The sequence below is a fragment of the Hypomesus nipponensis genome, chromosome 18, assembly GCF_054491055.1.
Source record: "Hypomesus nipponensis isolate SF chromosome 18, ASM5449105v1, whole genome shotgun sequence".
NCBI classification, from domain to species: domain Eukaryota; kingdom Metazoa; phylum Chordata; class Actinopteri; order Osmeriformes; family Osmeridae; genus Hypomesus; species Hypomesus nipponensis.
In genome coordinates this window covers 6,662,382-6,673,622 of record NC_140378.1, presented here as the reverse complement: position 1 = coordinate 6,673,622, position 11,241 = coordinate 6,662,382, and the positions used below count along the sequence as shown (strand labels likewise).

The 11,241-nt window shown below is 48.2% G+C and overlaps 1 protein-coding gene across 4 annotated transcripts; it reads left to right on the top strand.

Annotated features, from left to right (window-relative positions):
• Nucleotides 1-469: 469 nt before the first annotated feature.
• On the top strand, nucleotides 470-10,798 carry calcoco1a (calcium binding and coiled-coil domain 1a). Of its 4 annotated transcripts, XM_084680767.1 has the most exons (16): nucleotides 470-646; nucleotides 1,870-2,032; nucleotides 2,169-2,271; nucleotides 3,256-3,458; nucleotides 3,731-3,943; nucleotides 4,357-4,505; nucleotides 4,714-4,783; nucleotides 4,994-5,149; nucleotides 5,327-5,581; nucleotides 5,772-5,804; nucleotides 5,979-6,104; nucleotides 6,260-6,355; nucleotides 6,853-6,940; nucleotides 7,170-7,438; nucleotides 7,789-7,880; nucleotides 8,592-10,798. In XM_084680767.1, exons 2-16 carry the CDS (start codon nucleotides 1,901-1,903, stop codon nucleotides 8,617-8,619), a joined length of 2,013 nt encoding a protein of 670 aa, XP_084536893.1. In that variant the 5' UTR covers nucleotides 470-646; nucleotides 1,870-1,900; the 3' UTR covers nucleotides 8,620-10,798. The 4 variants fall into 4 exon arrangements, with proteins under 4 accessions (XP_084536893.1, XP_084536894.1, XP_084536896.1 ...); XM_084680768.1 differs by lacking the exon at nucleotides 5,772-5,804; XM_084680770.1 differs by lacking the exon at nucleotides 7,170-7,438.
• Nucleotides 10,799-11,241: the final 443 nt, after the last annotated feature.

Genomic DNA, 11,241 nt, shown 5'->3' with positions numbered 1-11,241 from the left:
TGGGATTGATAAAAGGAAAAATGTTTAGGCTACATGGTTTGGTTGAGAAGCACTGCCATCTGGTGTTCATTGATAATGGCTATATTGGATGTATGTTACGTACAGGAAAAAATTGTGGAAATCGTCAAGCATAGAAATTGTATAAAGGTAAATATGCACTTAGCTTAATTAAGGTAGGTCTATGCGCACAGAGAATTTGCGCTGCGTCCACTAGTGTTTAGACGTAGCCGTTGTTTTTCGCAACGCTTGTATGCAGTGTTTCTTTGACATTGGACGATGTATCCGTGGACAATGCAATCACCAATGGGAGGACAAGCGCACCCAAAACCATAAAAACGCATACTGTCATGGAAGGGTCATATTACGTTACAGAACTCCCCGATTACATGGGGGTTGTAGTTTACGCCATATTGTTGCAATCTTCTTTTACTCACCCAGGAACATCAGTTCCCACAATTCAGCAGTGCTTTCCAGGCTGTCATGCTTGTGTTTTTGTTATTGTTGTAGGTTAGTGGAACAGCTGAGCACAAAAAGAAGATTTTGTGTCTCCGTCCCCGTTTTCTTATTATATTATATCGATAGACTTGAACTGTCTTCACTGAAAAGCACGACGCACTTGGACACGCCGAAACGATTATATAAAAAGGTTCGTTTTTTAGACAAGACCGAAGAACATTATGTGCGTAGACATCGTTTGAAATCAACAAAGGGTTTACTAACTAACTGTTCAGACTGACGCAGTCATTTGGATGACTTCAGGTTTTCTTCCACTCCACACTGTGGTGATGTATTATATCTTGCCAATGCACGATTTTTATTGTGACTTTTTATTCATAGTGTCATACTTGGAAAAGTGACACCATGCTCTTCTATTTGAACATGTGCATTAGTGCGCAGCATGGGCCTTCTCTCTTGTGCAGTGTAATGTGAGCACTTCGTGTTCCTTTGCAGATTACAAATTCAAGATGGACAAAATATTTATTTTTGTTTTACCTCTATGAACTCAAAACTATTTTTAGGCAAAACTGTTAAAAAACCTAATAAATTATTAAATTAAACGTTTTAATTGTTCAGTATACTGTCACATATATCTTAATTTCTATTTTATAATATTTATTTTCTGATGTATAATATCTAGTCAACAATATGACCAGCCAGGGTTATTGGTTTTGAAAATAAAAATGTGCTATTCCTTGCTCAACTGTATGCTGCTCTTATTTTTGCCTATGAGAAAGCTATGTCTAGGGAACACCTGTTGTCTGAATGGGATCCTTTTCTGTGAGAACAATAGATTCATATTTCTAACTTCTTAATATTGCTTCTGTGTTGTCCCATGATAAAATCCTAAAGGTCTTAATTGAAACATTTCCAGCTGCAAAGCCATTGGGAAGTGACGAGTGTGTCTCACATGTAGATGACCAACACGTTGTCTTAGATGGCAGGCTGTATCTGGAAACGTGACCATGGTACTATAACGATTTGTTGGGTCCATGGTGGAATTAGTCCCAAGTGACACAACGTGGAGAGATAGTATGTCACACTGGTTGTAGGCTAGGCCTCGTTGTCAGAGGGTTAGCAAGATGCAGGGGTGGCGGGTGGCAGTGGGGGGGGGGGGGGGGGGGGTGCTCTTTCCAGTCCCCTTCACACTGGTTAGTGGTGTCTCCTTACACAGTACAAACACTCTCAGCCTTCTCGCTGATGCTCACTCCCCCCTGTTTTCTAAAAAAGCACTCACCTCTCACCTAAATATCCTCTGGATTCCTCTCATCATGTCTGTCAGTGTTGACTCGAGTTGATGGCTTTGAGAAAAACAAAATGGCTGACTAATATGTGGTTGTCTTTTCTTTTTCTTTCCACATTTGCCTGCAGGTGCTGCACACCTAACCTTTACTTTCTTGCCATGGAAAAGCCTTGGAGGGTGGAGTTCAGAAATGTGGGCTCCAGCTACTTTCCTCAGAGCAGGGTTGAGTGCCATTACAGCATGAGCTCACAGCACACATGGGCCAGCAATGACTGGATTGGACTGTTCACGGTAAAGCTATTCTCATAACAACATTAAATAAATCAACACTGAGAAATGACACCGTGGTGTAGTACACACCGCTGTTATAATGCATACTTGCATGTAAACCTTTAATGAGGCTTTGTGTGTGTGTGTGTGTCCTCAGGTTGGATGGTCTTCGGTGAGGGAGTACCACACCTTTGTCTGGGCTCTGGCTCCTACTGGTTACCAGGACGGCACTGATGTGAACTGCTGTGTACACTTCCATGGTACCTTGCTCTCTGTCTGTTACTCTCTCTCTCTCTCTCTCTCTCTCTCTCTCTCTCTCTCTCTCTCTCTCTCTCTCTCTCTCTCTCTCTCTCTCTCTCTCTCTCTCTCTCTGTATGTCTCTCTCTCTCTCTCTCTCTCTCTCTCTCTCTCTCTCTCTCTCTCTCTCTCTCTCTCTCTCTCTCTCTCTCTCTCTCTCTCTCTCTCCACTTACCATTTGGTTCAAATGGTTTAATCATTATACCTTCTTACCATCTTGTACTGTAAATGGATCTTTCAGTCAATCAAATGAGCCTTTTGAAGATTGGGCTTGTGACTTTTATTTATATCCGGGGGTCAATGCACTGCATTGTCTGTAGAGAAAGAAAAATTTCCGGTTGGAAATTTGTCGTTTTGAAACGACGACAACCCTCCCTCCCTCCTCTCTCTCTCTTTCTCACTCTCTTTATCTCTGCCTTTCTCTCTCTATCCTTCTCTCGCTCCAACCCTCAGTTTGAATCTAAATCAGTCTTTGTCACTGGACTGAATCCGTTCCTTTAGGAAGCAGGATGTTGAGTAATGAGGCCTAGATAGACAATGGGCACAGTACAAAGCCAGTGGACAGCACGGGTGAATACGAGGGACAGAATGAGTCTGTGTGTGTGTGGAATCCCGTCCCCTCAATGTCAGCTGACGTGATAAGTTTGTCTAGGTCAGAGAGACCATGGCTGAGCAGGTGTGTCATTGACTTGGTGCCAGTGTGATGAAGCACTTGGATACTCCGATATCGCAGCACTTGTCATCACTCATATGTTAGGAAAGCGCAGGGAGGAAGTGCCATAAAGAAGGTGCTGATGCCGTTAAAGGGCAGCGCGTATGTTCCAGATGTGACGTAGGTTATCCACGGTTTGTGTATCTGTAGTGTTTCACATGCAGTTGTTGTGTTGATGGTGCTGTACTCACATGCATCACTGCTCTGCTCCTTGCTCCCCCTTCTCTCCTTTCAGCTTCCTACCTCCCCAAGTCTGGGTCCCAGGAGTACCAGTTTGTGTACGTGGATGGGAAGGGCGAGGTGTGCTCTCACAGCCCCACCTTTACCTTCTGTGCTCCCAAGCCCCTGGAGGACCTGGTGACCCTGGAAGAGGGGGCCCAAGGAGAGGAGGGGGGCACAGACATGCTCATGGTGGTGCCCAGGGCCGAGCTCCTGCAGGTGGGCATGGGGGAAGGAACAGGCTGGTGGGCTGGAGGACTGGAGATAGGGTCCATCGCTGAGAGTACATCCATCGTCCTCATTCAATGATGGAGACTGATTGATTGAATGGTGAAGAAGTGAATGAGGTGGTGGATCCATAAAACCGTCACAGAGAGATTGATCATATATCTGCAAGCACTGCAGTTCATGTCTTCCTCTCTCCCTCTCGTATTCTCTCTCTCTCTATCCCGTCTCCCCCCACTCTGTTCCCCCTTCCTTCCCTCCCTCAGAGTCGTCTGCAGGAGTGCTTGCGGGAGCGGGCCGAACTGCTGCAGGCCCGTGAGGCCGCAGACAGGATGAGGGAGAGGGAGAAGGAGAGGCACGAGAGGGCCAGGGAGGCCTGGGAGCGCGGGCGCCACGAGCTGGAGAGCAGCCTGACCCAGCTGAACGAGGAGCTGAGAGAGAGCCGAGAGAAGAGGGAGGAGATGGAGAGAAAGCAAGAGGTATGAGAGGCCAGACGGATTAGCCAGGCCGACGAGCTGGTTGACGTCTGGCACGGGTCGTTGAATTCAAGTCCTGCACAGTCTGTCTGTTAGTGGTGTCTGGTCAACTGCCCTTTATTCTGGTGCTTGTGACTTGGCACCAGGTCTAAACTTGTTATGTACAGGGCCTCGAAAACAAAGTGCAAACAGCACACTTGAGCAGAAACGATACGCTGGCCAATTCCCTGAACTTCTGATAGACCAGTGGAATGTTAATGCATCTCCACAGTTCTCAATGAGCAGATTCAGTACATACTGATAGGGCATACACTACTGCATACACAAGCTTATTGATTAAAGATATGAACCCATCCGTCGGTCCTCACCATTCCCCTCTTCTCTCTCCTCCTTCATCCCTCCATCTTCTCTGCCAGGAGGTGAAGGCTTCAGGGGAGAGCCTGGCGCAAGAAAAGAGTTCCTTACTGGCCAAGAAGGAAGCCAGCGAACAGCGAATCAGAGAGCTGGAAGATGACATCAAGACCCTCACCCAGAGGGCTGTGGAGAGAGAGACTGAGCTGGAGAGGTCAGTCTGGTCTGGCAGAGTCCCCTTTGACTTCATAAACACGTCCTATAACACGTCTATTTTCTACCAAAGACTTGGTAGAAATGTGCTGTGTTGCTACTTGGTTTGTGCTATGTTAAAAACAACATTGAATGCATTAAAATAGTGTAATCCTTCTTGAAGGAAGCGTGCCAATCAGTGCCAACCCAGTCTTGCTTTCTGCGTGTAGGATGAAGGAGAGAGCCAAGAAGGTGGCGGCACAGAGGAGGGAGGAGGAGAAAGAGAGAAAGAGTGTTCAGGTACAAACCCACCGCGATTATCCCATCACCAACACGCACTGCTGCAGCACCAAGAAGGCGACGTGTCACTCAGACGCAGGAAACAAGACCGGAGACCAAACCAACCAGACGAACGGCACGGTACGACTCACGTGTCCACCAACTTATGTGTGCACCTCCTTCCCCCCTCCCTCGCCCCCCGCCCCCACCTTCCCCCTGTCTCTCCCCCAGGCCAAGCTGGAGCAGACGGAGGGCGAGCTGCGGAGCCTGTCCGCTGAGTTCCAGGGTCTGAGGAGCTCCCTGGCCCAGAGGGACACGCAGGCCCTGCAGCTCCGAGACACCATCACCACCCTCACCCACAAGCTCAACGCTGCCCACAGGAAGGAGGTCTGTTACTGTTACTTCCTGATCCTATCATCCCCTGAGAAGGGAAAATGTGATTTTTTTGGGTGATATAGTTCCCAAGAAAGAATTGTCCTTAGTTGACTCACAGGCTTAAGGGGCGGGCGTCGAACGCTGACACACACACACATTCACGCGCGCGTGTGTGTGTTCTACGAGCAGGCGGAGAGTGGCGCGGCCCTGAACGAGATGCGGGGCCTGAGGGAGCGCCTGGGCGCCAGCGAGCGCTCCGCCGAGACCCTGAGGAGCGAGCTGAGCAGTACGGTGGCCCAGCGGGACCACGGGCAGGGCGAGCTGCACCAGGCACGCCTGCAGGCCGCGCAGCTCACCCTGCAACTGGCCGACGCCAGCCTGGCGCTGAGGGAGGGCCGGGCCAACTGTGCTCAGGAGAGGCAGGGAATGCAGAGAGGTGCTGAGGTATGCCAAGCCCCTGTAGTAGAACACACCCAACACCACAATTGCGACCATTATTGTTGTAAATTCAGAGTTCAGAATACAGATTCCTTCTCGGAGACACCATAGTGCTCGTTCTCCCATGATCGTTTGACTGAACATGGATCTTTCTCTGTTCTCCAACGGTGAAGCTGGCTCTTTCCTGTGATTACAGAGCCAGTCTGCCCCTCAGCGCCGTGGAACATTGGAAAGTTCCACTCCTGAGATGGATTATCTCGCTCATCTACTCCTTGTTTCTTTCCCCCTGTAGTGTAGCGAAGGGATTTCAGAGATGTCCTACATTCAAAGTCCATTGACTTCAGGATCATGTGGACTGTAGGTTCATGTAAGTTTATGTGTGTGTGTGTTTTCCCCCTTGCAGAAGGACAGAAGCCGCCTGGAAAAGTTAAACGGAGAAATGCAGCGCATGGAGGAGAAGCTGCAGGAGGAGAGGATGGAGAGAGAGAAGGTGGAGGTGGAGCTGGGAAGAGAGAAAGATTGCAACAGGGTAAACCGTCTAAAAAACATGCACCACTGCAAATTGGACTGACACCACACATGTTTGTGTTTGTCTCTGTATTCGCCCCAGCATGTATCTGTGCTGGCCCCTGGGCTGATGAAGGCCAGTGTGACTGTGTCCGTCCTCTCTGCCGCCCCCTGCAGGTTCAGCTGAGCGAGACGCGCAGGGAGCTGCAAGAGCTGAAGGCCAGCCTGAGGGTGGCCCAGAAGGAGAAGGAGCAGCTGCTCATGGAGAAACAGGCACGTCCTGTATTCCTGTCATGTCGTCCTGTCCTTCTGTCCTCCTGTCGCTCCCTCTTAGCCCTTCCCTCCTCTGACGCCAGTGTCTCCTGTTCATGTCTACTGACGAGGGTGTTGGGTATCATGTGTTGATATGGCCTTGGCTTGGAGTGCTGTGGGTGACGGAGTGTGGGTGACGGAGTGTGGGTGACGGAGTGTGGGTGATGGATTGTGGGTGACGGAGTGTGGGTGACGGAGTGTGGGTGACGGAGTGTGGGTGACGGAGTGTGGGTGATGGAGTGTGGGTGATGGAGTGTGGGTGACGGAGTGTGGGTGATGGAGTGTGGGTGATGGAGTGTGGGTGATGGAGTGTGGGTGATGGAGTGTGGGTGACGGAGTGTGGGTGACGGAGTGTGGGTGACGGAGTGTGGGTGACGGAGTGTGGGTGACGGAGTGTGGGTGACTGAGTGTGGGTGACGGAGTGTGGGTGATGGAGTGTGGGTCTCATCTGTGTTCAGGAGCTGATGGAGTACATGCGGCAGCTGGAACAGAGGATGGAGGCCGTGGCCAACACCAAGTGGACCACTGCAGTGTTTGCTCCACCCAGTAAGTGAAGCTGTACGAGACAGACAGACAGACAGACAGAGAGACAGAGAGACATCACTCAACTTGCCCCATGCTGCCTGCCAAGGTTATGAACTCTTTTAGTCTCACAGCCTACCAACAGGGGCTGCACAGTGAACAACACATTATGCAACACTTAAGGGCAGTGGGGCAGGAGTCAAGTTCCAGTGCTCCATAGTTAGTGTGCGACGTGTGTGTGTGTGATTGGCAGGTCGTCCAGACAGTCCAATGTCCGACTCAGAGGACGAGAGCCCCGAGGCCCTCCGCCGGCCCCCCTCCCCCCCCTCGCCCGGAGCCCTGACCCACTACAGCCTGTGTGACCAGTCCCAGCCTTCCTCCCTGCTGCTCCCTGCCACCCCCCCGCCCTCCCCCCGCGGCCCATCCCGCCCCTCCGCCTCTGTGGTCATCAGCCAGCCTGCGCCGCTCTCCTCGCCCCGGCAACCGCTGGCCGCCGACACGCTGACCCACAGCTCCGAGTCGGTGAGACCCAGACGGCCCCCGTTCGGAAACGCTGTCTTTTCTGTGTTCATCAACTTCTTTTGCATATAATGCACTAGATACACTAGGTTCCGTTCTAGCTCTCCCTGTTCAATCCTTAATTAGTCTGTGTGCTGTCTTGTTCCTGATAAGCAGGTAGAATTTACTGGAGCTATCTTGAGCTTTGTCTTTGAGGCTCATTTGACTTAATTATCCTGTGGAGACGATCATTAGGACTGCGCAGAGCGTTATTGTACTGTAAATGTAAGTGGGCTGTTGATGGAGATTGGAGTGTTTATTTGTCTCACTAGTACCCTGCTTGTGTGTGCGCGCGCGCGTGTGTGTGTGTGTAGGAAGGGGAGTCGGATGCAGGCCAGTGTGGAGACCACAGCTCTGGAGAAGAGACTGCACTGTTGCTGCCGGACCTCACAGACACTATCGTCAGGTACACAACTATCCTGGACCTCGCACACTGACACACACACACACACACAGGCTCAAACCCATCAATCACCTCTATGAATATGCACACACACGTCAGTAAATTTGCAGGTCGATCATCCAGATTTCGGCGCTCACACACACCCGTGGGCCGTCTATTATTTATGGTGACAGGCTGGGGTAAGGCCCAGAGAGATGGAAGTTTTGAAGATGAAGTCGTAGAGGAAGTTGTCTGGGTGATAGGGAGGGAGAGATAAAGAGACCGTGTTGAGAGGAGGGAGGGAGGGGGGGCGGGCATGTGTGGGGCGTGTGATGGGAGGACAAGGGGACAGATCAGTTGACAGCAAGCTGTAGCTGTGATTTACCTGGGAGGGTGTGCCGCAGTCACAGGGCAATTTTCAGCATCATTAAAGCACTGGCAGCACTCTCTTTCTCCTCCTACTCCCTCTTTTTCCTCCCTCTCTTCCCTACTCCCATTCCCCCCCCCTGTCTCTCTCTCTCTCTCTCTCTCTCTCTCTCTCTCGCTCTCTCTCTCTCTCTCTCTCTCTCTCTCTCTCTCTCTCTCTCTCTCTCTCTCTCTCTCTCTCTCTCTCTCTCTCTCTCTCTCTCTCACTATCTCATCCTACTCCCCCCCCACTCTCTCTTCCCACACCTCATCCCGCTCCAACATGCTCTTCCTCGTACACAGCTCATCCCGCTTTCTTGCCTCCTCCAGTGACTTAGCCGACACCTCCCTGTGGTAGCTGCGTGGATGGAGGAGCATCCCCGAGATACGGTCTCCAGGAGAAGGTTTTGAGGATCCTGGATGGAGCTAGTTTGGTATCAGCTTCCACTCTGCAACAAGCACACATACAGTACCATCCTGGGTTGAATACAAAGATCAAATATGCTAAATTGCAGGTCTAAACGAGCAGACCATAGAAAAACATCTGAGGTAAATTTGAAGCATTTGGCAGGCGGTGAACATAGTGTTTGATCCCAGGCGAGTGATCTGCTCCTCTGTACACTGACAAATATGTTGATATGCAATTTTCCTTAATATTTCATATACTAAGATGTGTCACTGTTTTAGGTTGTTGAGTCGTCCTTTCTTAATGCAGTTATATATAATGCGGTGTTGGAAATGACATAACCCTTGTAATAACAGGTCCCACCAGGCACCTCCTTCACGACCAGCGTCAGACAGTTAGAAAGCAGGAAACTGTTGTTGCTAAGGTATGAGGGGAATCTTTAAAGTTCCAGCGCAATAACGACATTTTTTCAGTTAACTCTGAAGGATGTCTTGACTAATGTTACGTCAGTTTTACAAGCGTTTTAATCAGCAACCAGTACATCCGCTCTTATTACCATTGTTTGCACCCAAGTGTGTCAGATTAAGCCCTATGTTGCTTTTAACTTTTGAATACCATTCAGTATACCTCTACCTACCACTGACATATCTCACAACAACATGTTTGTTTGAAGCATCATATATATATATATATATATATATATGGTTTATTAAGTCATCGTGTATTTTCATGCCTAAGAGTTTAGCACTTTCTGTTGCGCATTGGAAGGAAATGTGGGATGTAGAAGCAGAGAAGATGAGAATGTGTGCATGGGGGTGTGTCTGTCTGGAGATGGATGGATCCACATGAAGGTTGCCTATGAAGATATGATTCTTAGGAGTGACAGGAATAATACTAATATACTTTAATATTGTTTAAGTTCCCTCAGTACAACTTCTCGTTATCATTATCAACTCAATGACATTTCTCTAATAGCTTTCAAAGTTAATTCAAAATTTGAATGCACATTTGCAGAATACTACTATTCAGGCTGAAGTCAGTTATCTTTTATTGTAGGTAATGCTTTTGTTATGGATTTACACTACTCTTGCTACGCTTTACCGAGATGCAGTCCAAGATTTGTGCCTAAAAGAACAACTTGCTTAATATATGGATCTCGTTCAACTAAGCAAATATATTGATAGTGATGTCTATTCTGAATATATCGCAGGTCACTGCCTATATTGATACAGGATGCATTTTTCACTTTTCTACAAAATACTCAAATTAATCTAATGATATTCAGATTTTACTTCATAATAAGTTTAAGATATTCACGTGTGTCTGAGTAATGTGTGACAAATAGAGAATACTAAGCCTTTGTGTATTGGTGCTTGGAAATGAAAAGAATATGCTTGAGATGCTTATTTTTCGCTAGATTAATTTGTATTTTGCTGTATTTGCACTTATGTTAGCTGTATAGAGGGTGTTTTGGAATGGAATATCACACAAGGATACGCATTACACAACTGCGGCTTCCAAATGTTGTCCCAATCATAACCAGTGTGTTGTTTGTTTGTTAATGTTTTTATACTCCATGTCTAATGTTAAAAGGGTCCATTTTTAAACATCTAATAAGGTTTTCAGTTTGGTTCATAATTGGTGCTACTGTATGTATAGGAGTTCCACCAGCATGCTGATAGCAGTTTTTGTGGAGAACCTGATATGAAATACACATGAAAACCAGTTTGTGTATTTTCTTCCCAGTTCTACTTGATTATGACCTTCTGTGGCAGCCATGTTTTATTTTTCTGTACGAACCATTCAGGTACCCTCGCAGAGGGCTGATGTACTGTCATCTAGTACTGTTGGTTATCAGTGTACCAAAACATAACACTGACGTTACAGAAGTCTTCGTAGAACAACCACAACAAATCCATTTGTCTATGTGATTTGAGGTGTGATATCACTTTGATTAAAACATTTTGCTGACCCCAATAAGAGCTAATGGTATATGATGGCCCTTTTAGGATACCTTGTCCTGTTGCAATAAAAACAGTGATTTCTGACTTGTTTTGAAGCATCCTACCTGTATGTTCTTGGTAGTTCTGTAAAGGTGGGTCTCTTTAATATAATCTGTACATGTACCAAAGGTTGTGTCTAATGTGGGGGTTTTTTCTACCGTGCTACACTAAATATTCCCATATTCAAGGCTTTTATTGCCCCATGGCATTTCACTGGTGGTTAACCTTGCTCTGTATTCTAGTTTGCTTGTCTTCACCTCCTCTCTGTTGCCTCTCACCTCTGATGCCCTCCTGCTCCCCTTCTACGTCGACCCACTCAATTCTCTCCATCATTTTCTTATCCCCCTGCCCCTCAGGGTCCCCCCCCCCCCCCCCCCCCCCGTGTCTCTTTCTTGCTTTCTTCCACCATCTCCCTTTCTTGTTTTTTTCTCTCCCTCCCCAGCTCTTTTCCACCCTCCGCCCCATCCCCCCGTCTCCAGTCTGGGGGGTGACGGGTAGCTAATTATAAAATCAATGATGCCGGGCTGCCTGGTTTACGGCCCCTTCTAAAATCTTAACTGGGAAATCACTG